We start from the raw sequence: 27,024 nt of genomic DNA on the forward strand, positions 1-27,024 counted from the left end.
TTTTACTTTCGGTCAAAACTTCAGTCCAGTTTTTGAAATGATTAAAATGACGTATTCTGAAGGGAGTTGAGGCCCTTAAATCTTATACCATGACCTGTTTCTTTGTCTAATGTCTTTCTGTAATGTCTAATTAAAGCCAGGTTGTTAACATAAAATGCACAACCAGGTGAAAAGAGCTGCTGCTGTTTCCTCAGGAGTCTATGCAGGGCAGCTCAGATGAAACTGCCAACAGCGTGGAGGAAGGCAGCAGCGGACCAGGCAGCAGCAGTGGCCGCAGCGAGGCTTCCAGCAACGAAGCCGCCTCTAGTCGAGCCAGCCAGTCAGCTGGGAGCCCAGGCAGCGAGCTGCACTCTGATGACATGGCAGATAGCGAGGCCTTAAAGGAGGAGGAAGAGGAGGAGGAAGAGGATGAAGAAGAAGACGAAGAGGAGGAGGATGATGACGATGAAGAAGATGAAGATGAGGGTAACCGCTCAGCTGCTGAAGGTGGGCACCAAAAGGAGCCCCGGGAGCAGACTGAGTCAAGGAAAAGGAAAGCCGGGGATGCTCTTGGTGAGGGGGCAGGGCCGAGTGGCCCAGGGGGAGGAGCCAAATCCAAGGTTCTCCCTTTCAACCCAGAAACTTCTGGTATTATGGTAACAGCGGCGACAGCGTCTCTAGAGAGCCGCATGAGAATGCTTGACACTTGTTCAGCATCGTCATCTGCTCGGCCTGATGGGACAGAGACCCAGCAGCAGCCGCCAGATATCAGCCCTTCTCAGATTGTCCAGGGACCTCAGGAGCCTCCCTGTCTCCCGCGACCCGGGGACTTCCTAGGAGAGGCCATGAGCAGTGAACTCTTCAACTGCCGTCGTTTCATTGGCCCTCAGCACCACCACCACCATCACCACCATCATCATCACCACCACCACCATCATGAAGGGTAAGACTGCTACACTTCTGTTTATGAATGGCTAACACAGAGTGTCTGTCTACTGAGCACATAGTTTCAAATTAGGGTAGAAATGGAGGGACATTCATGGTATTCTGCATATAGCAATTTTTGTGTGTTTATATACTGTATATTAATAGGTAAGTATAGGATTTTACCTTCTGAGTACAGCTTATGTCCAGCACATATTGTAGTATTAAAGCTGGTTTTAGATGTAAAACATTTTATTGACTGCGGTGTTTATTTTGCATATTTGTCTTAAATCACAAATTTCATCTGTGCTAGGAAACTCTCTGTAGTTATACATGTTAGTGTTTTTGTTTTTTCTCTTTTAAATGTACCTGTCAGTCTATCCTTGATCTATAAACCCTACTTTCCTCCCTCAGACCCATGGTGGAGGACATGCTGAGTGCTGATGACGTTAGCTGCAGCAGCTCCCAGGTCAGTGCGAAGTCAGAGAAGAACATGGCTGATTTTGACGGGGAGGAATCGGGCTGTGAGGAGGAGCTAGTCCAGATAAACTCCCATGCTGAGCTCAGCTCCCACCTGCAGCAGCACCTTCCCAACTTGGCCTCCATTTACCATGAGCATCTGGTGCAAGGTGGGCCACACTATGGAACTAGGACAGTTTAATTTATAACAATAATAATAATAATAGTAGTAAATCTGACCATGTGAATGCTCTTTATCCCCTCAGGTCCAGCTGTTCATAAACATCAGTACTCCAGCAGCCACGCTGTGACTGACATCAACTTGGATAATGTTTGTAAGAAGGGCAACACTCTGCTCTGGGACCTGGTACAAGATGAAGATGCGGTACGACTTCCACTTCTCCAATATTTCCTTATAGACAATGCTTTATGTTCACAGAGTTGATAGATGGTGCTTCAGCTAGCTTCAGTAGGATTGTGTAAAATTCATTTTATAATTTGCTTGTGTGTTTAGATTCATCTCTCTGAAGGTCTTATCAATGAAGCTGAGAAACTGCTGTGCTCGCTGGTCTGCTGGTTCACTGACAGACAGATTCGAATGCGCTTTATCGAGGGTTGTCTTGACAACTTGGCCCATCACCGGTAAGAGTGACCTCTTTATTTATGTTTTAAATTGGTGCATAAATGTATAAATACAACACGCTTATGATGTTTAGGACTTATCTCTGATTGAATGTATTGAAAATGAATAATTGGTAGGCACCTGTTCTTGCAGTGCACACATAAAAAGGGTTGCATGTTGTAGCTTCCTGTGCATAGATAAACTACTGATTTATCAACACCAGATAATCATTTCTTGAGCATTTAAAATGTTCATCTTATTTATTTTTGTAATTATTCTCGTTTGGGAATCTTGAAAAACTGGACTCTGTCTTCTTCTCTTCTCTCAGGTCAGTTGTGGTTTCCTTGCGTCTACTCCCTAAACTTTTTGGCACTTTCCAGCAATTTGGCTCCAGCTATGACACTCATTGGATCACCATGTAAGTTACACCACTTCTTCAGAGTGCAAAAGTCAAATACCATATGGAGTTTCAGATACAATTACATGACTCATCAAAGCTGAGTCAAAATATTTGAGTCTTTCTGAAAAAAATAGAAATATGAGTATTGAAGTGTTTTGTTTTGTGAGCCTTGCACTGATTTGGTTGTTGGTTCTGTCAGGTGGGCTGAAAAGGAGCTGCACATGATGAAACTGTTTTTCGACAACCTGCAACACTACATCCAAGAAGTCAGAGAACACCGGCACAAATTTGCACTGTGAGTCTGTCTTACACCACTACTACATATCGACACTACTATACAGAATATTGAGTCTCCCTTTATTTCTTTATATTTTGCTTGCAAGAAGCCGGACTCGTAATTCTTTTTAAAGTGTTCCCTGAGCTTCTCCAGTCTTTCTGAAATTCTTTGGTTGCTTTTTCACTCAATCCCATCTTTGTTCCTGTCCAGAAACAAGTTAAGTCACTTACCACTGACATATAAATAATTCAAGCAAAACAGCAGCACCTGCTGTAATTCAAGGTGTGAAGTCGGCTTTACAGACAACTTCGTATCAAATTGTCTGTTAGAAAAGCACATTATTTGTTCTCATTTCTTCAGTTGAATCTACAAAAAAGGCCCGACATGATAGTATGACAAGAATAAAATATCACTTTTGCACCAACAAGTTGATTCACAAACTGCTATTAGCTGGAAACTTTGTATATCTTGGGGAAACTGGAGATTTGGAAGACAAGAGAAAATGGTACTGTCAACAGTGTGATAAAGAACAACAGAAGCAGACCTTTCAATGTGGTTCAAGAAGCCTGGAGAAATTTTCCTCATGATGACTTAAAGAAATTATGAGTTCAGGCTGTGAAGAATAAAGTTGGTCATACTAAATATTCGCTTTCAACTTGTTAGAAACTGTCCAAACTGTTTTTGCCTTGTATACTGTGTATAACTAACACACACACACACACACACACACACACACACACACACACACACTACCTAATTTAACCACCCCCTTCCGTGAAAGGACTGCTGGCTACCCGGACAAATGTGAGTTTGTTTTAAAACTTAGATTTTATGTTATTTCTTTATCCATAACTGTTGTTGCAATTCATTACTGCCTCTTTTACTGCTCTTTTTAAACCTATTCTTTTTAAACTTCTTTTTAAACTGTATTGCTTTTTGCACTGTAGAAGCTGGTGAGAAACAGTATTTCGTTTCAGGCTGGGTAACACTACGAAATGACAATAAACTTCTATAACTGTACTTAACAGGACGCTTGATTTTGCAGTTGTTAATAATGACTTTTATCTTTCTATGAAGTTCTTTAGGCCACATTACTTTAGTAGTCATTGAATACTTTCTGTTCTTTATTAAAATTAAGAGACTCATATATGCACACTTTTTAAAAAAAAATTGGTTGACCTTAGTTCATTTATTTAAGTTAAACAATGCTTCCTTTTTCAGTTTATCATTTCTTGTTTGTAATTAATTTGTCAGCTTTCTGAGTCACAGTTTTATTCTCTTAATTATGGCTAGAAAACAAAGCACCTTCCACCTGATAATTCCACATTTAGGAAGAATTGGACACTAAAGTCACTTCTCAGAAAAATCATGCTGACAGTGGAATTCCTGTACCCAATTTAAAATTTCAGTTTTTGTTGTGAGAGCATCAGTGTTACAATTCCTCGTTGAGACTAGCCAAGTGTTTGAGTTTTTGCTTTTTGGAAAACAAAGATGCGTCTCATGATTCTGTCCACCAGCAAATTCATTTTTATCTTCACATTATCTGCATAACACCTCTTTAGTTCCATTTGATTGCTTTGCTTAATGTTCCCTTGTGTGCAGTTATTATCCTGCTTTAACCTTTAATGACACTGTAATTGCCCACTAGTGTGATATTTCTGGAGTGCCCATGATAGCAGCCACTGTTCATTTAAATTATTTACACATGCATCTCAAAGACTGCGTTAGCAGAAGTGTGCTTGGTGTCAATACTTCTGAGAGAGCAGTTGGAAGCTTCTGCAAACTGTGATCTTCAGACATCAGTTCACTTTCTTCACTGTTGACACATAACTCGTCTGTGTTGTGCAGGTACAGTCACAGTGCAGAGGTCCAGGTCCGTCTGCAGTTCCTTACCTGTGTCTTTTCCACACTGGGATCTCCCGACCACTTCAGTAAGATTCCGATACCATTTATGTACTAGAGTAATATTCTCTGTGAACTAAGATGCTTTTAAAAGACATGCACCTATCCAGAGAGTTGCACAGAGGTAGAGGTGTCCATATTATGCTTTAGTAAATAACAGCTGTGGTTTTCATAACATAACCCTGATCTCTGCTGTGTTTCCACACCACACCATTCACTTCTTGAGGAGTATTTTACACCCCAAAAGAGGGAAAAAAATTTAAAGGAGTGAAGTGTTTTCTTAAAGTTTCGTGGTCTTTAGCACTTTGCATTTCAGTCTTGATTTCTGAGCCTTTCTTGTTGGGTTCTTTCATTTTACATTGGGGATCTCTAAAATTATCCACCTTTTTAGCGTGTTTACGTATAATAAAAGAAAATGTGTCTCTTACCTTTTAATCCCCTTTAGAAGCTCTTAGCCTCTTATGTATGGATGTGCAACGTAAGCAGATAATTATGGCCAAAAGCCCAAAGATAAGGGGGAAAAGTGGTCTGCGTTATATGAACCCGGTCTGCGTTTGACATCGCTGAACTCTAGTTTGTAATTATTTTGGTGTTTGGATTTGTCAGGACTGAGTCTGGAGCAAGTGGACATTCTGTGGCACTGTCTGGTGGAGGACGCTGAATGTTACGATGATGCGTTGCACTGGTTCCTCAACCAGGTCCGCAGCAAAGACCAGCATGCTATGGGCATGGAGACCTACAAACATCTCTTCCTGGAGAAGGTAGTAAAAAGACCGTGGATTATAGAATTTTATGGGTGTCCCATGGGTAATGAATAAGAATGGCTGTGGAATTATAGATAATTCCAAAGTGGAGGGACGGGGCAAAAACCTGTGCCCGTTTCGTGTACAACTTGTGACATAAATTTAATTCCATAAATCTCTTAAATGTTTGACAAAATACCCTTTATTTCCTGTGCTGTGCAACGTTAATTTGGCAGGAAATTTTTCAGTTGGAAAAGAATCATAGCATTAAGATTTTCTTTTCTTTTCTTGGTTTCACTATACAGGTTCTGTACAAGAACTGGTTGTCTTCTAGTTCAATTTCTGCGATCTGTTAGTCTGCCTGGCTATCGAGCTCTCTTATCAGCTCCATTTGCACTTGTGCTAGATTTTTTTTTTTTAGTTTGTCTGTAGTTGTGCATATAGTATGGCAGTCTACAGGGTGGAAATGTTACACAAGAGGACAAGAGCATGATGTGTTGCTAACACAACTTCAGCTCTTTGCAACCACTTACACAGACAGCATGCTAATGCTAAGCTAGTCAAAAGAACAAAGTGATGTTAGAGCCCAGCCCAGCAGCCAGCCTGAACTTCAACGGGTAACAAAAGCAGTGATGAGCAGTCAGGCTGCAGCCACTGTTCCTACCTCTTCATGTTTGTACAGCGGCGATTCCTTTAAAGTCTCTTTGTGCTTTTTTTCCCCATCTTCGCTTTGTGTTCATACCTAAATACTAAAAGAAAGATCATATGCGTGTCCTCATTAGAATAGGGTTTTGTGTAAGTGTGTGGGACTGTAGCCTCAGGTTTATAGTTTAGAGCTGGAAATAAATAATAAATAAAAAAAACAGGAACAGAATTTATCAGACTATTTCTCATACGTTTATTCAACTGGATGGGTTTAAACTCAGCTGGGGTGGAGCACAATCACGACCCTCTGGGCAGCTTCAGACGAGCAGCAGCCGTGTGTTGATGTTGACTACTTTGTGTTTGTTAATGTCACTGTGTGTCTCCAGATGCCACAGCTGAAACCAGAGACTATCAGCATGACAGGCCTCAACCTCTTTCAGCACCTCTGTAACCTGGCCCGGCTTGCCACTACTGCACTGGACAACGCCTCTAGCTGTGAGGTAAATGGAAACAAAAGCATGTGATGCTCGTAATCAGACATGTTGTCTTCAGACACATTTGAGTAGATGCTTAATTGAGGAATGTCTGTGCCGCCAGCTGTGTGGGATGGACCAGCTGTGGGGGATCGCTCTGAGAGCTCAATCTGCTGATATCAGCCGCGCTGCTATACAGTACATCAACTCCTACTACATCAATGGTCAGTTTTTACTCACTGCACTATGATGAAGTCATATGCTTTGTTATGAAATTGTTGTTTTTGTTCTTCCGTACCAATAAGAACAAGAAGACTTTGAAAAATTGCTGATCTTAATCTATTAATTCTACTTTTGTGTGTCTCCAGCTGGTAAAACAGGACTGGAGAAGGAACAAGAGTTCATAAGGAAATGTATGGAGAGCCTCCTGATGGCTTCTGCCAACTTGGAGAAGGATGCCCACTCCAGTCTGACCAGCATTGAGAGGGGGTTGCTCATGCTCAAAACACACCTGGAGGCGTTCCGGCGCAGGTACACACACCTGGAATGTTTACATTATGAAAAACTCAGTGGTCAAAATCATTTTATATGGGGAAAAAAAAAAAAAGCAAACAGTATTGCAGCACATCGTTTCGTCTCTGGTCTGTGGCAGGTTTGCTTACCACCTGCGACAGTGGCAGATCGAGGGGACGGGAATCAGCAGCCACCTTAAAGCTTTGAGTGACAAACAGTCTCTACCTCTTAGGATCGTCTGTCAGCCCGCCGGCCTGCCTGACAAGGTGACACTTTATTAAAAGCAAATAAGTCTTATTGCATAAATACTTATAATGTGCTTCTACAGTACAAGTCAAATGTTTGGACCCACTACCCATTACATATTTCTGCAGATGACCATTGAGATGTATCCCAGTGACCAAGTAGCTGACCTGCGAGCTGAGGTGACCCACTGGTACGAGAACCTGCAGAAGGAGCAGATGAACCATCAGGCTCAGCTGCAGGAATTTGGCCAGAGTGGCCGGCAGCCAGGAGACTTCCCAGGTCAGGTCCCTCCATAAAATATTCTCCCTTGCTTTTGTTTGTGTGTAAATGTGTGAGTGAGTCTGCTAGTGAAATGTTGTCTCGTGTTCTGCAGGTGGTTTGATGGGACCGGTCAGGATGATCTCTTCTGGTCATGAACTTACCACAGACTATGATGAGAAGACTCTGCATGAGCTGGGCTTTAAAGACATGCAGGTAACAGTTTGACTTCTCTTCTGTATAAGAAACGGCCAACAGTAGGACAGACTGCAGTTCAGCTCAAGTCTGAAAGATTGTTTTACATCTTTTAACGTTGTTGTCTAATCATGTAAATTTTGATTACATTTGTTCAGTGCAGATGAGTTTTATGAACCATCTTCTTATCTGATCCCAGATGGTATTTGTGTCTCTGGGAGCTCCACGGAGGGAGAGGAAGGGCGAGGGCATCCAATTGCCTGCCTCCTGTCTTCCACCTCCTCAGAAAGAGCACATTCCTATGCTACTGCTCCTTCAGGAGCCACATCTCACCACACTCTTCGACCTGCTGGAGATGCTGGCTTGCTTCAAACCACCCAGCCCAAACACAGAGAAGGTCCAGGAGAGCCCAGAGGTGGGTATTAGTTATGGAAGAACTCCTGAAGGGATGTATACATCATATGGCTGTTATATTGGCTAAAATGTATGGAAAATTGTATTTACTAGGTATAATATTAGACCACATGTAATAATGCAAAAGAGCAGGTATGAACTGAAACCCAGTTTGAGAGGTGAGGTCACTGAAACACAGAAAACTGTTTTAAGGTGTACCTTTGATTTATGTTAGTTGATGTTCACAGTCATGTTCATCCACATGTATAACTACATTTGTGGGTAAGAGAGATGCCTCAAGTATGCAAAATGGTTAACATTTCTTGCCTTAGTATTAGAAATATGCTAGACTATTTATTTGTATTTAATTAATGCACAACACCATGTTGTCTAAGATGTTATGTTGCCACCTACTACTCACTGGTGTCATCCTTGGTTACTCCATCGCCTGAAGGCAGCATTGTCAGCGTGTTTCTGTGACAGGAAGTTGTAAACAGACAAATTTGAAAGTAAGACGGGTTCGACAGTTCTTTGGCTGAAAAAATGAACCGTTGCATGTAGGTGTTCAGGAGAAATTACATAAACTGACAAACGTGAAATGATATAAAAGCATTTAACTGGAACAAAGCATAACCAAATTCAGTACAGATGTGTTTATAAAATAACAAAATGTTAAAACACTGTTTGATTTTGGAAGATCAGAATCATTGATTTCTTAAGGCTCTTGAATATGTCCTTTCCTAACTTTGTCCATGAGGGCTGTACTCAGTTTTGGCTATTTTCTTTCAGTTTTCGCAGACTACTTGACATAAATTCTGTTTAATCTGCAAGTAAATTAATCACCAGCCATTGCAGCCATTCCCCAACTCTCTGTGAATGATATTCAAGGTCTTTGATCTGTGCTTGTTGATCAATGGTGATGACAATTTGCATATTAATGATCAAGGAACTGAACTGACAGCCCATTGTTCACTCAGTCACTTCGATGAGTGACGAAACCTTTCTCCCACTGAGAACGCTACGTCCAGATGAATAGAATCAACCTTTAGGGATTTAGTTACCTGGATGAGCATCAAGACAGTCACCAGGAACGTCCCTGCTAACTAAAGTTTTGTTTTGTTTTGTTGTTAAACTCAGAGCGCACGATGCGAGGAGCTTCACCTTCACGCAGAGAATTTGTCTCGTCGAGTTTGGGAGCTGCTCATGCTGCTTCCCACCTGTCCCAAAATGTTGCAGGCCTTCCAGAACATCTCAGATGATACGGTCAGTCATCCTGTTTAAATAAGGGCTCTTCAAGAGTTTGTTGTTGATCGCACAAACATAGAATAACTAAATTTGCTTTTAATTTTGTGTTTTTATTTTGTCTGAAGAATGGCGAGGGTTTGTGTTGGAAGGAGCTGCTGAGGATTAAAAGTCCTCACAAGCTGCTGTACGCTCTAGAGATCATCGAGGCTCTGGGAAAGCCCAATCGACGCATCCACAGAGAGTCAACAGTAAGACAGATAAAGGATTGATGGCCTCTTTCTGTCCGCAGGATCCGCTGCCAAGTGTGGAATCTGTAGATGTTAATATAGGGACACGAGTCGAGTTAAAACAAATTAACTAAGTGGTAGCACCATTACTGCGACTATAGTCTGACTGTAGACACTTTTGTTTTTTAAATTGAGGTACAACTTGTAATCCCAAATATATTTAAATGTAAAGTCACTAAAATCAATATGCTGGGTGCTCTGTACAGTACAGTGAAAAAAGTTTTTGCCCCTTTCTTTAAATATTTGTCACACTTAAATTTTTCAGATTGATAAATTGATAAAAAAGATAACCCAAGAAAATATAAAAATAAATTTTTAAATCATGAGTTCATTTTTGAAGGGAAAAAAGCTATACAAGACTTGCGTAAAAAAGTAATTGGCCCTTAAATCCAGAAAAGTTTGGGTAGTTTCTTTCCCCCTATTTGGACTAAAGCCGGCATTAAAAACATTCCATAAATAATGATACTTTTACAGTGCAATGCGTGTTTCATGGAGAACTTGGCATCATCGTTTCAAAAACGTAAAATTGTGTTAGTGACAGTATTACTATTTTACTTAGTTCTTGCTTGTTCGTTCCCAGGGCAGCTATAGTGACCTGTATCCAGACTCGGACGACTCCAGTGAGGATCAGATAGAAAACAGCAAAAACACCTGGAGCTGCAAGGTACAGCACAACACTAACTCAAGCAGGATGGAAATCAAATTCCTCTCAATCCTGGCTTTAATTGTCTTCTTCTTCTTTAGTTTGTTTCATCTGGAGGTTTACAGCTGCTTTTGGAAATTTTTAATTCGGGCATCCTCGAACCCAAAGACCAAGAATCCTGGACAGTGGTGAGACAGTTTAGTCTACCTTTGTCATTTTCTACATTTTCAGTAGATAGTAGATGTATTTTATGAGCATATTATTGGGCAGACTAATATAAGTAAGTGTTTGGTTTGATGTCCTTTTATCTATAGTGGCTGCTGGACTGTCTGGCCTGCCTGCTGAAGCTGATCTGCCAGTTTGCTGTAGACCCTGCAGACTTGGATTTAGCCTACCACGATGTCTTCTCCTGGTCAGGCCTCTCCGACAGCCAACGTAAAAGGGCATGGCCAGGCAAATCGCGCAAATCCACTGTAGATCATGGCAAAGGCCTGCACATCCCTCGACTGACTGAAGTAACTATTCCAGCTGACTTGTAATGCTTTGTAGCAGAAACTGCCAACAGGACGTTTCTGACTTCTGGATCTTTATCATCGGCTCTTCTGTCTGTTCGCAGGTGTTCCTCAGCCTTGTTCAAGGCACCAACCTGATCCAGCGACTAATCAATGTGGCCTACACTTACGACAACCTTGCACACAGGTTTGCCATACAAAAGCTCAAAAATGTGTTCTTTACTTTTAAATGGACAGCATAGTTGACATGTTTGTTGTTGTTTTTGTTTGTTTTTGTTTGCAGAGTTCTGAAGGCTCAGTCTGACCACAGGTCTCGACACGAAGGTAAGGATTTTACATTTTCAGACGGTGATCATGCTAAAAATGTTAAAAGAAGTAAGCTGGTGGAGTGTGACAGTAATGTTTTACCCACAGTGACTCACTATTCCATGTGGCTGCTGGTGAGCTGGGCTCACTGCTCTTCAACAGTGAAATCCAGTCTGGCTGACAGCGACCACCTGCACGACTGGCTGAAAAAACTCACCCTCCTGATTCCTGAGGTGAGTCTAACATCCACAGCTCCATCACAAGTCAAGAGATATTAATTTACTCCATAAAAAGGTAGAAGTTTTCTTAATGGTCTTGTGATGTTGTATGACCGTATAGATGGATCATTTTTGTGCTTTCTTGAGCTCTCAGTAGCATTTTACCGGGACAATGGATGTCAAAAATATTAATCCTTAATCCTCAGGTGGACTTTAAAAACCATTCACATCTAAACTGGTCCCAGTCACACCTCTGTTAAAATGTTCATGAATTTTCTTCCAGACTTGTTTTAGAAATCTTTATAACACTCAATTCAGTTGTTTTTGTAATTACTATTACAGCCTGATGAGGGCGACAAGTTCACATTTCTTTGAGGATAATTTATGCAATTCAGTTGTTTGTGATACCTGAATGCTTCAAGTTTGTTTCATACTTCTGTCGGGTCCTCGCCGTATTAGCAGCAGGGCAGTAGAGCACAAGCAAGATTGTGGTTCAGACTTTAGTCGTTTAATCAGCATGTCAGTATGCTTCACTTTATCATCATTTTGTTGAGGTGCGTTGTTTTTCTTTGTAGCCGGCAGTGAGACACGAGGCATGTAATGGCCTGTACAAGTTGTCTCTGTCAGGTCTGGAGGGAGGAGAGTCCATCAACAGATCCTTCCTGCTGCTCGCCGCCTCCACACTGCTCAAGTTCCTGCCTGACGCCCAGGCCCTCAAACCACTAAGGGTAGGTCTCGCACTCAAGTAGCTCAGCCTCTTAAAGTACTGGAAGCGGTACGCTTGTCAGTACTCCTCAGAGGCAACGTTGGACTCAGTTTGACCTTTGCTACTTTGAATCTGGTTTGTTTCTACTAAGCCTTGTTTCTCACATTGGTTTAATGCAGCAGAACCTGACATGCACTCTATTAGATCACATCATGAGACTTTAAGAGTTGATGAATTAACGTTTCATTGGGATGTTCTTAAGCAGTAACTGTGCATTTATATTTGCAGGTCGAAGACTATGAAGAGGAGCCTCTGTTAAGGACGGGCTGTAAGGAATACTTCTGGCTGCTCTGCAAACTCATCGATAACATCCACGTTAAAGATGCGAGCCAGGTGGGAACGTCAAACCACAATGCTGATGATCATACCAACCTGTTGATTTAGTAGATTTGAGTTTGTAGTAACGTTTTGATTTTTGTATTGAGCTGCTGCTAGTATTGATCTGTTTGAACTCACAGAAGGTCTCTCCCTCTCTGTCGCTGGCCGGCTCGATGCAGACCACCCTGCTGGACCTGGATGCTCTTGCCCGACATCTTGCCGACTGCATTAGGAGGTTTGATTGTCACAAACTGAATTTTATGCTCCGTATACAAAGATTTAAAGGATGTTTGCATTTTGCTGAAAGTTCATGCTGACAATATTACTGATGGCAGTGGCTTTTAAAATTAAACCAAATGGCAAATTTCTACAATTGATACTGCTTTGATGTAAACATAACTCTTTCACTTCCAGCCGTGAGATCTTGGACCAACAAGATGGAACAATCGAAGACGATGGCCTGACAGGGCTCCTTCGTCTTGCCACCAGCGTCCTCAAACACAAGCCTCCTTTTAAGTTCTCCCGTGAGGGGCAGGAGTTTCTGAGGGATGTCTACAACCTCCTCTTCCTCCTCCCCAGTCTGGTTGACCGTGCTCAGCCCAAGTGCAAGTCCCACGCTGCAAGGGCCGCCGCCTATGATCTGTTGGTGGAGACGGTGAAGGGCTCGGTAGAAAACTATCGGCTGCTCCATAATTGGGTCATGTCTCAGCACATGCAGGGTGAAGAGCTTCACTTTTTGATTACTTTTATTTGGTAGTGCTCTTTCTGTAGTTTATTTTACTTCTGTGTACTGTGTTTCTGACTGTATATGCAAGCTACACTCTGTGTCAGTAGTCCTCTAGGTCAGTGATCTGACTCAATGTAAGCTTTGCCACAGTGAATCCAGTCTTCTTCTACAAGACATTGACCCACAATTGGGACTAATGCTGAAGAGACTGGGACACTTTTTGTTGTGAAAGAGTTTTAAAGAGCACTATGAGCTGAAACTACAAAGCTCTACAGAAGTGCAGAATCCTATCATTATTTTAGACTTAATTTTAGATATGTTTTTACACCATGCCTAATTTTAATCATAGCTTTAACAACCAGATTACCAGACTGTTCTCCAAGTTTAGTTTGTTTTAAGGCCATCTGTAATTATGTCGGAAAAGGTTTTGGGCGAGTTGGAAATTCCATTTGCAACCCAATAATACATAGGTGTCAGACTTTGGCCCGCAGCGTAATTACATTTGGCCTGCGAAGCCACACCAAATGACTATCAGAGCTGGCCTACTGGTATTATACAGCTAATATATATAGTTTAGTATTAAGCTTTGCTTGTTCCATATTCAGTTTTTCAGCAAAACCTGTTTGAGTCCATAAGAAAAGATTCATTCTTATATCTGGAGGAAGATTTCCCCCCCCCCCCCCCCCCCCCCCCCCCAATAAATATTAACGTTAGCCCGCGACTTTGTTCCAGTTTTGGCCCACTGTGTATTTGAGTTTGACACCCCTGCAATAATGCAACTGCCAGTTTGAATAATTTAATAAAACTCAAACTTTCTTTTAATCTTTTGCTTCTAGGCTCTCATGCTCCATACAAGTGGGACTACTGGCCCCATGACGACGTCCGGGCTGAGTGCCGCTTCGTGGGTCTGACCAACCTGGGAGCAACATGCTACCTGGCCTCTACCATTCAGCAGCTCTATATGATCCCTGAGGCCCGCCAGGCTGTCTTCACTGCCAAGGTCAGTATCTGAAAGATTGTTACAATAACGTCATTAAAATTCAAATGGCACACAGGTCCTCACCCTCTGTGTTTGCGTGCAGTACGCTGAAGATATCAAACACAAGACAACACTGCTGGAGCTGCAGAAGATGTTCACATATCTCATGGTGAGTTTTGATTTTCCTTTTAGTCCTTCCCTTCTGTCTGTCGTATTTGTTTAAAACTACAGTCACTAGTAGAGTAACTTTTAACACCCGTTCAGTTTCTGAAGATCTGGACGATTGGACTTTTTTTCTGAGCACCACAGACGGCAAAATCAGAAGGTTTGGTGAGATGGATTATCTGTGTTAATCTGTGTGTTTTCAGGAGAGTGAGAGAAAAGCATACAACCCCCGGCCATTTTGTAAAACCTACACAATGGACAAACAGCCTCTTAACACCGGCGAGCAGAAAGACATGACAGAGTTCTTCACCGACCTCATCACCAAGATAGAAGAGATGTCCCAGGAGCTGGTGAGCATACATCTTTACATACACACAAATTATATATTTAATGCTTTAAAGGATTCAAACACTAATTTCCAGATTGGAGCAGGTGCCACTTATTACTGATCTTCATAAAACCTTTAGTGTTCATCTCTGCCATTCAGAAAATCACAATAATCTCTCTATAGCACTATACATATTAAGAAGTAGATTGTTTGTATAAAAAGTACATATCCAAATAAGATGTTGTTATTATACAAATGATGACCACAAATATTATGCAATATTAAAGATAATTTTAAGAGCATGAGTAATAGTTCAGGCATCATAGTACATGTTAAAGTTGATTAATAAGCTGATGTATCTTAATTATCTACGTTGACAGAAAAACACAGTGAAGACTCTGTTTGGAGGTGTCATCACCAACAATGTGGTGTCTCTGGTGAGTGCGGGAATTGATTTTGAAAGGAGGAATATTAAATTGAAGGAAAACTGTTTTGAGAACAACAAAGCACAGCTGAATTTCGTGTTTATTTTAATACCTCACACAAATGTAGTTATTTTTAAAACTACAAAGGTTACAGTAGATGAGTTAAGGGTTCCACAGACTCAGCGTGAGGTACATTTTCTGCCATTGTTTTTTCTCACTGTTCTGTGTCTCCCACAGGACTGTGACCATGTCAGTCAGACTGCAGAGGAGTTCTACACAGTCAGATGTCAGGTGGCAGACATGAAGAACATCTATGTGAGTGGGGCGAAAATGTTACGCAAGTTTGAAGCTCACCTGTGATTCTTACAGCTTCAGTGGAGATCAACCTCTGCCACATAAACAGTCCTGCACAAACCACAATGGTTCTGAAAAGTGCAGTCCATTTTTGTTTGTTTTGTTTTTTTATATACAGAAATCTTGTATGTAAATGATACTCATTAGAATAAAAAAGAAGAATAACGCAGGGTTGCTACCATATACCGATGCAGTATGGTTCAGCTTCCATCAGTTTCATATTCAGACCCAAAATGAGTTAAATGCTCATCTTGAGGGTTTAGAAAAAGCCATTGCTTAACAAGGAGTGATGTCACATGCATCTTTTACCAACTAAGAGAGAAAACACAAACTTTTGTCTTTTGTTCTCTAAAAGTGCACTGCAGACTTTTCCTTCTTTGATGTATTTGTGCTTTGTTATCTTTCCTCAGGAGTCTCTGGATGAAGTGACCATCAAAGACACCCTGGAGGGTGACAACATGTACACCTGCTCACAGTGTGGAAAGAAGGTCCGCGCAGAGAAAAGGTCAGAACGATTTAAAATCCTGAAAAAAATAATGCCCCTCTCTCAACACAGTGTCTCACCATGTCTCACTGTGTCTCTTTACACAGGGCCTGCTTTAAGAAACTGCCTCGCATCCTGAGCTTCAACACAATGAGATACACCTTTAACATGGTGACCATGATGAAGGAGAAGGTCAACACCCACTTCTCCTTCCCCCTGCGCCTCGACATGACGCCTTACACTGAGGATTTCCTCATGGGCAAAGGGGAGCGCAAAGAGGGTTAGTTTCTGTTCACCCAGTCGGACATTTATTGTGTATTGATGATTGTAATTGACTCTTCAAGTGTTGCCTTCCATGGGCCTCAGGTTTTCGAGAGGAGGGTGAAGCAAAGGTCACAGAGAGCTATGAGTATGACCTCATTGGCGTCACTGTGCACACGGGCACAGCAGATGGCGGCCATTACTACAGCTTCATCCGGGACATTGTCAACCCCCATGCCTACAAGAACAATAAATGGTGATGGATGATGCATATTAAAGTTTTAATAATCAGTCTTTAAACCCAAAAAGTGAGTGACTGTCATAGGACGCCACCATCTCAAAGGTTTATCTTGTCCTCCAGGTACCTTTTCAATGATGCAGAGGTAAAACCCTTTGACTCAGCTCAGCTGGCCTCTGAGTGCTTTGGTGGAGAGATGACGGTATGAGCGAGAGTTGCAAGATAAATACTACCACTTAATTCCACGTGTAATCTCTAATTTCACCTACTTTATTTATCTTTTAGACTAAAACCTACGACTCTGTCACTGACAAGTTTATGGACTTCTCCTTTGAGAAGGTGAGAATTTCTGGTCCATTTTTGTAGTTTTTATCCTCTGTGTTTGATCCAGAAGGTAACAATGAAATGATAATCAAACTTTCAGACACACAGTGCCTACATGCTCTTCTACAAGAGAGTGGAACCGGAGGATGACAATGGGAAGGACTTTAGTTTTGATGTCTCTCCTGATCTACTTGAGGTACTGACTGTGCTTTTTTTTCTTTTAAATGTAGCAGATCTCTGTGCATTACTCCTATTAAATCCCTCATTTAAATGTCCAACTCTCTCTTTCAGTGGATTTGGCACGACAACATGCAGTTTCTGCAGGATAAAAACATATTTGAACACACCTACTTTGGGTGAGCATAAATCAGTTTGTATTTTTGGTCACATCTTATTGGCCTTTTTGATCACTACTCACTCAATGGCACGACTTGTCATTGTTTCAGCTTCATGTGGCAGCTCTGCAGCAGCATCCCCAGCACCCTGCCAGACCCCAAAGCTGTCTCCCTCATGACTGCCAAGGTGAGAAGTAATGCAAGCATTTAGCTATTATTTTCTGGCTTTTATTGACTTGAAACCTGGATTTTTGAGAAAATGTATAAACTGTAATTGTGCGAATTACTTTTTAAAATAAAAAGACTTTTTTGTTTTCACTTTACTACTACAAAAGTACTAAAAATGGAACAGTTCTCTCTTAAAATAAGGAAACTAGCTCCTTCCTAGCTACTTTGGGTTTTGGATAAAACACACTGGAATAACAGCTGGCTGAAGCCCAATCTAGAAAATGAAAATGGGTAAAAGTTTCTGCATCTTTTACTCAGAAAGATGTTATTTTAATCTATTTTCTAACTGACCGCATTTTCTAAAAATATTTATACCATGCTGCGTGATGTCACTGATTTGCAATGCTAATTAGTTTAACTAAAACTTGCTTTTCTACTGTTGTTTTTTTCCCCTTTCATTTGCAGCTCAGCACTTCCTTTGTCCTTGAGACTTTCATTCACTCCAAGGAGAAGGTAATGCACACTCATCCTTTTCACTGTTATCATTTTCTGAGTGTTGTTAATTTGTAAAGATAAGTGGAAAGAAAGGGGAGGAGGAAGGAAGTTACTGATAGACTGTTAATCCTTTCTGCTCTGCTACCTCCAGCCCACCATGCTGCAGTGGATTGAACTGCTGACCAAACAGTTCAACAACAGCCAGGCCGCCTGCGAGGTTTGAGTTTTAAACCTTTTTTATTCTGGTGATTACAGCAAAGTAAATGGATACTGTGAATAAACTTTTTTCTTTTTTTTGCACAACCTTTGATCATTATTTTTCTGTTTCAGTGGTTTTTAGACCGGATGGCTGATGACAACTGGTGGCCGATGCAGATCCTAATAAAGTGTCCCAATCAGATTGTCAGACAGGTCAGGGACAAGTCATAAAACATCACTGTACACAAAACAAACCTCAAAAAACAACAACATTCACAATACTGAAACTGGACTAATGTGCTCAAAAATACTAATTGTGTAGCTAAAGGGGAAAAAAATGATGTGGCACGACGGAAGGATAGCAGCAAGAGTGAAAGGATGTATGGTTTGGAGAAGGTGGCTCTGACCTAAAAGACAGGCAGAGCTCGACGTAGTGGAAGATTAGAAAACTAGACAGGCAAGACTGAGAATGTTTAGACATGTGCACATATGGGACAGTGGATATATTGGATTTAAAGGGGAAAAAAACAGAAGGTTCATTTATGTAGTGAACGAAGACACAGGCAGATGTGTGATTCTAAGAAAAGGGTTAGATTGAGGTGGAGGAGACAGTACTACACCAAAACGACTCAAAAGTACTTATATTTTATTTTTTCCCAATGTTTATAGCTATATTGTAACTCTTTTTACGTCATTCTGAACTTATTGTCAGTGGAAGTTTGTCTTTAAATTGACTTTTAAATGTAAATTTTCTTGTTTTAATTTGTTGTCTTCCAGATGTTCCAGAGGTTGTGTATTCACGTTATCCAGAGGTTGCGGCCAGTTCATGCTCATCTCTACCTGCAGCCTGGCATGGAGGATGGGTATGTCACTCATTATTGTGGGACAGGTTTCCCTGATCAAAACATTTTCTCCAAGATTAGGAGTCTCAAAGTCTTCCATTAAGGCCTTTTCACACCGAACATGCAAAGTCTGTGCAAATATTTTGTGCATTAAAAATAGTTTTCAACTAAACCATTCTTAATGTAGCTGTTCATGTAAATTCACTAGACAAATTATTATTATTATTATTATTATTATTATTATTATTATTATTATCCAAATAATAGATCTGACCAACTGGATGACTGCATTTGGCAGCAAGTGCGCTCCTATGACGATTCGTGCACCGGTACTGAATGTACACTGATAGTTCTCTTTCATAGCATTCATTTCGTGTCTCACTATGAGACTGCCTCCTGCGAGACTTCATCAGAAGCTTAAATGCCATTACGCCAGACGTTACCGCAGGGGTGGGGGAACTCTGGGCCTCAAAGGCCGGTGTCCTGCAGGTTTTAGATGTGTCCTTGATCCAACACAGCTGATTGAAATGGCTAAATTATGCCTTACAGGCTGGCTAAGTGACACCCATGTCAGGAGGGACTAGTGCCTCCCTGTATAATAGGCTGACATAGCGTTAATGTCATTCAAAAACCTCTTCTCGCTTTTCGGAAGGAACCGAAAGCCTTTAAGATTGTATCATTTTGTTTATTTTACTTCTTTTCCTACTGGGATAAAGATCAAATAAAGCAAAAATAAGAAAAAAATCGACCACACTGTTACTTAAAACACTGGCCCAGAATTTTACAGTTCATCCCTGCTATCTTTATTGCTTAGCAACACAACCCACTTAAATCTCATGTGGTACATTTTTGCCATGCAAGGTGTGCAGCACAAACACAGTGTTGTGTCTGTGAAATCAGATGGCCACACAGATCCAAGCAGGAGCTATGTGTCACTCAGTGTCTGTGCCACACTAGACTCTGAGAAAAAAACTTGTGGCTCCACATGAACTAAAGAGTTTAGATGTGTCATTAGATACCTCAGTCTCAGAACCTCTGCTCCTGTGTCTGTTCAGCTCTGACGACATGGATGGGCCAGTGGAGGATATCGGCAGCCGGTCCTGTGTCACTCGCTTTGTTAAGACCCTCCTCTCTATCATGGAGCACGGCGTCAAGCCTCACAGCAAACACCTGACTGAGTACTTCGCTTTTCTGTATGAGTTTGCCAAGATGGGCGAGGAGGAGGTAAATTGAGTTTTGCAGCCTGAAATCACTTAGTGTGGAAAAAAAAAAAAAAAGAAACCTGACACTATTTTGCTTTTTCTTTGGGTCTTTCTTCTCAGCTAACAGTTGACACAGCATGATTTTGAGTCCTTTTTTAGTTTCATAAATGTGGTTTGGTTATTTTCCCCCTTCCTTGTTAAAAACGATTAATATTTTTTGTGTTTTGTGTCCACAGAGTCAGTTCCTGTTGTCACTACAAGCCATTTCTATCATGGTGCATTTCTACATGGGAACAAAAGGCCCTGAGAATGTAAGCTTACACACTGCTTATATTTCACAACTCATTTATTTACAGTAATATTATCAAAGAGAGATTTAATCTGAATGGTTCTGTTTCTTTGTAATATTATTTGTCTTTTTTAAATGAAGTAACACCCAGCCTGTAGTTATATTGTGTTTAGAAGACATGACCTAATTATAAGAAGGACCTAACCAACGTCCTTCTCAGCCTCAGGTAGAGGTGCTGTCAGAGGAGGAAGGAGAGGAGGAGGACGAGGAAGAAGACATCTTGTCTCTGGCTGAAGAAAAATATCGTCCTGCAGCTTTGGAGAAGATGATCGCACTCATTGCTCTGCTGGTGGAGCAGTCTCGCTCTGAGAGGTGCGAGTATACAACATGCATGCATTTTTCTGTTTAGATTCATTCTCATTAGAATTAAGCATTCAAGCAGCCACTGCGTTCTCCTCTCCTCTCTGTCCAGACATCTGACTCTGTCCCAGAGCGACATGGCAGCGCTGACTGGAGGGAAGGGCTTCCCTTTCCTCTTCCAGCACATCAGAGATGGCATCAACATCAGGCAGACCTGTAACCTCATATTTAGCCTCTGTCGCTATAATAACCGGCTGGCTGAACATGTATGTTTGTAGGAAATGGACTGAGTAAATGTTGCAATGACTGCCACCTATACAAGTGTAAAATGCATCCATTTTAATTTTCTCATGTTGAATGCTTCTCTCTGCAGATTGTGTCGATGCTCTTCACCTCGATTGCAAAGCTGACTCCTGAGGTAAGCATCACAGAAATGAAACTGGGCTTAAAATCATCTTTATTTGAAAAAACAATCGAATCTAGCCTTTGTTCATTTTGTTTTCCTGAATAGATAGAAACTGAACTTCTGTCTATTCACGTTTGTTAACTTGCCTTTTTTAATAACGCTTAATAAACCATTTAAAAATATGGTGTAGTGATACAAAAATGATTTTTCATGACCCCCCCTTAAATTCTGTTAGGCTGCCAATCCTTTCTTCAAGCTGCTAACAATGTTGATGGAGTTTGCGGGTGGACCTCCGGGGATGCCTTCCTTTGCTTCCTACATTCTCCAAAGGATCTGGGAGGTAAACACTGACACACTAATATTTTCCATTTGTTTAGATCTAATAAAATGATTTAATGTAATATGTAGTTATCATTATCAAAAGAAAACCTCTCTGGGTTTTGTTAAATACAGGTCTTCAAAAAGTTGATCAAATGTCATTTACTAGAAATAATATTAGTTATAATTTTGGTGCTTTGCCAAAATTTGATCCTTTTAGGCTGGACAAAACTATACTGCATAAAAATATGGTTTCCTTTGTTTATAGTTCAATAGTTGCTTCCAACGTTCATTTCAACATTTCAGGTTGCTCAGAAAATTTCTGTTTCTGGCTTTGTTATAAACCCCAAATCACTATTTTAATGATTTGGGTTTTTTAACCATAATTCCATGCATGGATGTGTCAAAGAAAGATGTACCTGGGTCATGTGGGAGTTTACACGTGCTTTGTAGACTTGAGCCTCATCCCTCAGGTGATTCTGTACAAGGTCCTTACAGAATAGTGGGTGTCTGGCTCATATTTAGGAGCTATTAGATCCCTGTACGAGTGCAGCGAGAGCTTGATCTGCATTACTGGCAATAACTCGTTCTTTTCGGTGGGTGTGGGATTTTGCTCCGGCTGCCCTTTGCCCCTAATTTCTAGGCGTAGCCAGATGGCGGAATCGCAGCTCTGGTTTTTGCAGATGATGTGGTTCTGTTGGCTTCATCAGGTTGGGGCTTCCACCTTGCACCAAGCGTTTCATAGCAGATTGAGGCAATGGTTCTCAGCTGGATAGGGGTGGAATTCCCACTCTGGCTCAGGGACAAGTTGCTGCACTAAGTAGATCAATTTAAGTATTTCTGGTTCACGAGTGAGAGTAGAGTATAGCAGGAGATTGACAGACTGCCGATTTATCGGTTGATCTATGTCCCCACCCTCACGTATATGACCAAATGAATGAGATTGCAGATACAAGCAGCAGAAATGAATTCTCTCCAAAGGGTGGCTGTGCTTTCTCTCAAGGAGGGGTGAGAAATTCAGTCATTTGCAAGGCACTCAGAATAGAGTTACGATTTTTCCACATTGAAAGGACCCAGCTGAGGTGGTTTGGGCATGTCCTACCAGGATAAGGTCCTGAGGTGTAGGCCCAGGGCATCCTGGAGAGAGTTCCCCTGGATGAGCTGGAGGATGTGACTTTGAACACGGGCTTCTGGGTTTCTTTGCTTGGGCTACTGCCCTTGTGACCCAGCCCTAGATAAGTGGTGGAAGATGGATGAATGGAATGAGATCCATACATGTAGTTGCAACTGGTTTACATCTTATTTATCAATAAAGTAAACTTGCACCACATGCAGGATCAAAAGTCAATAAAACCAAACAGAAAAAATTAGGTCAGTGTTTAGGATTGCCATTTTAAAATGAATATACTGCTTATAAAGTCCTTATTAAATATATGCTGTCTCATCTGTGTGCCTCCTGTCAGGTGATTGAGTACAATCCATCCCAATGTCTGGACTGGCTGGCTGTGCAGACTCCCAGGAACAAACTGGCCCACAGCTGGGTGCTGCAGAACATGGAGAACTGGGTAGAACGCTTCCTGCTGGCACACAACTATCCCCGAGTCCGCACGTGTAAGGGCCTCTGCATTGTCTCATTGTATTTAGTTTCATGTTCTTTTTTTTAACAAACACTCAACAGGGAGTTAAACCAACTACGAATGAAAAGACATTGTGCCAGTGTTTAAAAAGGTGGATTAAATTCTGAAAACTGAGAACTTTAGAAGCCAAAACAAATATAACGTTAAGTTTTTTAAAAAAATGCTAATTATTAAATTAAACAGCCCTTTAGTGTACACAACCCAATTTTTACTTTGACTATATAGATATACATTCTTCCTTTATTGTTAATGTAAATAGAACTTTACTAATAGTGTAACCTGCTTCTTAAAATAGCCAGGGCTCTCACAGAAAAGAATCTCAAGATTAAATATGATGGTTAAATAAAGATGGTTAAAGAGATTTGCATGGTTCACATTTCCTCATTAGTCTTACAGTGGCTGTTGCTGCAGCACTAAGTTCATCCATTGTCGAAATGAGCGGTTTTAGCTCCCTGTAAGCTAAATTTCTTCTGATTGGGCTTCTGTATTGACTACCAGAGCGATGTCTGAGATGACCAAAAAAAATATCTGCAAACTATGAGACCATTCAAGTCCAAAAAAACTCAAGCCTGTTTAATAAGAGCAGAGCATTCTGTCAATAATGAAAAGACCACCTTTAAAAACAACATGTTTAAATTAACATGAGGTACCACTGCAGCCACAGTAGTCCTTTGTTTATGATAGCAGTTAACTCTCTCTTCTCCCTCTAGCTGCTGCATACCTCCTGGTCTCCCTCATCCCCAGCAACTCCTTTCGACAGATGTTCCGCTCCACACGCTCCCTCCACTTGCCGACCCGTGAGCTCCCACTGTCCCCCGACACCACCGTGGTTCTCCACCAGGTCTACAACCTGTTGCTAGGGCTGCTGGGACGTGCCAAGCTGTATGTGGATGCCAGTGTTCATGGTACTACCAAACTGGTGCAGTATTTCAGCTTCATGACTTACTGCCTCATCTCCAAGACGGAGAAACTCATGTTCTCTGGCTACTTCATGGACCTCTGGAACCTCTTCCAGGTACATCTTTCTTTGACTGCGAAGATATTTTTAAAGATTTGTACCGATTGTACACTTCAATGTGCGTGTCCGAGTCTTAGGTGCAGAATTTAGAACTTTTTTTCTTTCACGTTTTCAGCCGAAACTGTCAGAGCCAGCCATTGCAACCAACCACAATAAGCAGGCACTGCTGTCCTTCTGGTACAACGTTTGTGTGGATTGTCCGGAGAACGTCCGGCTAGTGGTGCAGAACCCTGTGGTGACCAAAAACATTGCCTTCAACTATATCTTGGCTGACCACGATGACCAGGAGGTGGTGCTATTCAACCGCGGCATGCTCCCTGCCTACTATGGCATCCTGCGCATGTGCTGCGAGCAGTCGACTGCTTTCACCCGCCAACTAGCATCACACCAAAACATCCAGTGGGCCTTCAAGAACTTGACTCCACATGCCAGCCAGTATCCAGGGGTGAGAGGACAGTCAGACTTCTAGCAGTGATGTGACTTTATTGTCCATAGCACTTTGAAAATTCCCCACCTAAAAGCAAAACATAAAGGAAGTCTTTAATTGTTAACCCTTTAAAGCCGGTTGGAGCGGGCACGCTCCTTTTTGCGTAACTATTTTTAAATCCCAGTAGCACTGCAACCATGTAAGCTAGCGCAATAATTTGTTTTGCATATGAAACCGGAGGAGTTGTACTTACATCTGATGCCATCAGCTTGTCCTCGGTCACGGTTTCCTTCCACATAAAGCTTTGCAAAAATTGCATAAAAAGCGCTTGCAGGAACAAAAACATAATATTCCAGAAACACGCTTTGCCGATCCGATCAGCTGTTCGTAACACTTCCCACAGTGAAACAGACGTCAGCGCGAACTATCGCATGTCCACCATTTCCTGGCCGAAACCAGAAGTGACGTCATTTTCGCGGAAAATGTAGTTTTTTATTTGTAGGCCTTAAGAGCCTATACTGGTGTTTTTATAAGTCATGTTTGACTTTATGCTTTTCTGAATAGTTGCTGGGATGCTTAGAACTCGAATTGCACTGCTGGAAATAGTTTATTTTGATGCACCTGCTGTTTTCTTTGCAAACTTGCATCATAGGATTGTTTTTCGTTTTTCCTGCAGTATATAAAAAATGGTGTATCTCCAAAATAAAACTATGAAGACACTAAAAATAAATTTCTATTCTATTTTTTGCAACTTTTTTGTATTTAAAGTTTTGAGGGATAAGCCTCTTAAATTTCTCCAAGTAGAAATATATGTAAAAAAAACAAAAACAATTTTCAATTTTTTTGTAGTTTATTGCACTTTTTTGCAATTAATGTAGTTACTATGGACTTAATGCATACATATTATTAAAATATGGGCTATAACAGTTGTATTGATGTATAGCAACTTGAAATGCTCCCAAAAATGGCTCTACAACATGTAAAAATATAAAGTAAGCTCTGGCGGACTTGGTTCTATGGTAGGTCTTAAAGGGTTAAAGATCTTGCCTTGGTTATGTTTATTTGTGATAATGTAAAAATCATAACCGCTGATGTGCTTCTCCCTGCAGGCAGTGGAGGAACTGTTCAATTTGATGCAGCTGTTTGTGGCGCAGCGAGCTGAGATGAGGGAAGAGGAAGTGGAGGACATTAAACAATTTAAGAAGACCACTATTAGCTGCTACCTCCGCTGTCTGGATGGGCGCTCCTGTTGGACCACACTTATCAGGTAAGAACACACACACACTTTTATCACTGAAGGTCTTGTGAAGCTTGTTTTTGTAACCTGGTGAAGATGTTTGTCACAGAAACTGTCCATTTTGTATCAGAGTTTGGAAAGTTTACTGACGTTACTTTCTAAGTTGACCTTTCTCTGTGCTGTTCCTCTCAGTGCCTTCAGAGTTCTGCTGGAGAATGACGAGGACCGACTGTTGGTAGTCTTCAACAGAGGACTTATCCTAATGACTGAGGTACAATCCAGGTCTCTTCTAAATATTACAAAAAGAATTGCTAAATTAAGCTGTCGTCTCATCTTTCTATGCTGCCATAATCCAATTCATTTTCATGCATCATCTGCCTTTTTTGGCATTATATTTAAAACAGGCCAAAGGGAATCATTAATATCTGGATTTAAAAAGATAAAATTAAATATAGTATATTACAAGTGCATTTAAAATATGTATATGTACATGAAAATAAAATTTGCATTTCATTGCTTACTACATTTTTTTTAACCCTTCCAAATCTAATAAGTAAAGCTATGTGCACTGTTTGTTTGTTCCCTGCAGTCCTTCAACACTCTGCACATGATGTACCATGAGGCGACAGCATGCCACGTCACTGGAGACTTGGTGGAGCTGCTCTCCATCTTTCTTTCTGTCCTCAAAGCCACCAGGCCATACCTGCAGCGCAAAGGTGTGCACCATCCCCTACTGTTTAACAGGGCGAACACATGTAATAGTAACACAGGTTAAACAGTTAAAACTAATAGTTTGTCCTTCCCACTGGCACCAGGTGCTTGCCCAAAGAAGGTTATGTGATTGTTGGGCGTTTTCTCTATAATTGCAGGATCTTTACAATATCAAGGCCCTTGAGGCCACTGCTGTTGTGATGTGGCGCTATAAAATGAAACTGTAGTTAATGCAACATGTTAGCAAGAAGTTAGGCTCTGTAGGTGAACTCCAGTTTTCACTTGATAAGATAAGATAACCTTTATTAGTCCCACACGTGGGAAATTTGTTGATAGTACGTATGCAGAGCTAGAAGCTGTTTGTGGTTATTTTGCCAGATTTGAAATGGTGCAGCAGTGAGCTACACTGACTCGTAGCACAGGAGTGTCACTTTGGATCCGGTAGTTTTTTTAGTCTTATTAATTGAAGTTGCTGTGCTCTTGTTCATAAAGAGGTGTGGTTAGTTGGATGATTGTTGTGCGATCACTACTTTGATTTTTGCCATTAAAAAGGAGATGACCATACTAAGACATAAAACCCCAGGACAGCATTACACTACAGAAGAGTTGATCTGTCTGGCATGAAGTAAATGAATGTGCAAAAAATGTGACCTTAGATGAGATGAGATAACCTTTATTGGTGGGAAATGTGTTTTGTTAAAGCAGAAAGTGGACAGTGCAAAGTTACATAGCAAAAATTAGAAAAACACTGGAATAGGATAAGAATCAACTG

The 27,024-nt window shown here is 41.1% G+C and overlaps 1 protein-coding gene across 2 annotated transcripts in view; it reads left to right on the forward strand.

Moving 5' to 3' along the window:
- The window catches only part of usp34 (ubiquitin specific peptidase 34), a 56,227-nt gene that overhangs the window by 22,689 nt on the left and 6,514 nt on the right, over positions 1–27,024 (forward strand). Inside the window, exons 14-69 of one of the 2 annotated variants that reach the window (XM_085275889.1) lie at positions 195–922; positions 1,318–1,532; positions 1,629–1,747; positions 1,877–2,004; positions 2,313–2,402; positions 2,584–2,679; positions 4,510–4,592; positions 5,170–5,324; positions 6,338–6,451; positions 6,549–6,648; positions 6,793–6,955; positions 7,077–7,203; positions 7,312–7,462; positions 7,557–7,657; positions 7,836–8,051; positions 9,167–9,292; positions 9,400–9,522; positions 10,142–10,225; positions 10,306–10,392; positions 10,519–10,719; positions 10,821–10,903; positions 11,000–11,040; positions 11,131–11,255; positions 11,816–11,968; positions 12,235–12,339; positions 12,465–12,559; positions 12,739–13,043; positions 13,888–14,051; positions 14,134–14,199; positions 14,399–14,545; positions 14,904–14,960; positions 15,186–15,263; positions 15,713–15,807; positions 15,894–16,066; positions 16,153–16,303; positions 16,409–16,487; positions 16,571–16,624; positions 16,710–16,805; positions 16,901–16,965; positions 17,056–17,131; positions 17,578–17,625; positions 17,759–17,824; positions 17,938–18,018; positions 18,583–18,668; positions 19,703–19,871; positions 20,086–20,160; positions 20,359–20,510; positions 20,611–20,764; positions 20,872–20,916; positions 21,140–21,244; positions 22,686–22,833; positions 23,570–23,874; positions 23,993–24,322; positions 25,414–25,571; positions 25,734–25,812; positions 26,131–26,257. In XM_085275889.1, coding sequence (XP_085132015.1) covers positions 195–922; positions 1,318–1,532; positions 1,629–1,747; positions 1,877–2,004; positions 2,313–2,402; positions 2,584–2,679; positions 4,510–4,592; positions 5,170–5,324; positions 6,338–6,451; positions 6,549–6,648; positions 6,793–6,955; positions 7,077–7,203; positions 7,312–7,462; positions 7,557–7,657; positions 7,836–8,051; positions 9,167–9,292; positions 9,400–9,522; positions 10,142–10,225; positions 10,306–10,392; positions 10,519–10,719; positions 10,821–10,903; positions 11,000–11,040; positions 11,131–11,255; positions 11,816–11,968; positions 12,235–12,339; positions 12,465–12,559; positions 12,739–13,043; positions 13,888–14,051; positions 14,134–14,199; positions 14,399–14,545; positions 14,904–14,960; positions 15,186–15,263; positions 15,713–15,807; positions 15,894–16,066; positions 16,153–16,303; positions 16,409–16,487; positions 16,571–16,624; positions 16,710–16,805; positions 16,901–16,965; positions 17,056–17,131; positions 17,578–17,625; positions 17,759–17,824; positions 17,938–18,018; positions 18,583–18,668; positions 19,703–19,871; positions 20,086–20,160; positions 20,359–20,510; positions 20,611–20,764; positions 20,872–20,916; positions 21,140–21,244; positions 22,686–22,833; positions 23,570–23,874; positions 23,993–24,322; positions 25,414–25,571; positions 25,734–25,812; positions 26,131–26,257 — 7,543 coding nt within the window. The remainder of the gene's footprint in view (positions 1–194; positions 923–1,317; positions 1,533–1,628; positions 1,748–1,876; positions 2,005–2,312; positions 2,403–2,583; positions 2,680–4,509; positions 4,593–5,169; positions 5,325–6,337; positions 6,452–6,548; positions 6,649–6,792; positions 6,956–7,076; positions 7,204–7,311; positions 7,463–7,556; positions 7,658–7,835; positions 8,052–9,166; positions 9,293–9,399; positions 9,523–10,141; positions 10,226–10,305; positions 10,393–10,518; positions 10,720–10,820; positions 10,904–10,999; positions 11,041–11,130; positions 11,256–11,815; positions 11,969–12,234; positions 12,340–12,464; positions 12,560–12,738; positions 13,044–13,887; positions 14,052–14,133; positions 14,200–14,398; positions 14,546–14,903; positions 14,961–15,185; positions 15,264–15,712; positions 15,808–15,893; positions 16,067–16,152; positions 16,304–16,408; positions 16,488–16,570; positions 16,625–16,709; positions 16,806–16,900; positions 16,966–17,055; positions 17,132–17,577; positions 17,626–17,758; positions 17,825–17,937; positions 18,019–18,582; positions 18,669–19,702; positions 19,872–20,085; positions 20,161–20,358; positions 20,511–20,610; positions 20,765–20,871; positions 20,917–21,139; positions 21,245–22,685; positions 22,834–23,569; positions 23,875–23,992; positions 24,323–25,413; positions 25,572–25,733; positions 25,813–26,130; positions 26,258–27,024) is intronic. The other variant, XM_085275890.1, reaches the window with a different exon arrangement.

This window comes from Mchenga conophoros, linkage group LG6 (assembly GCF_057382185.1).
Source record: "Mchenga conophoros isolate Kocher_MC1m ecotype Shallow Benthic linkage group LG6, M_conophoros_male_GT1.1, whole genome shotgun sequence".
Lineage (NCBI taxonomy): Eukaryota > Metazoa > Chordata > Actinopteri > Cichliformes > Cichlidae > Mchenga > Mchenga conophoros.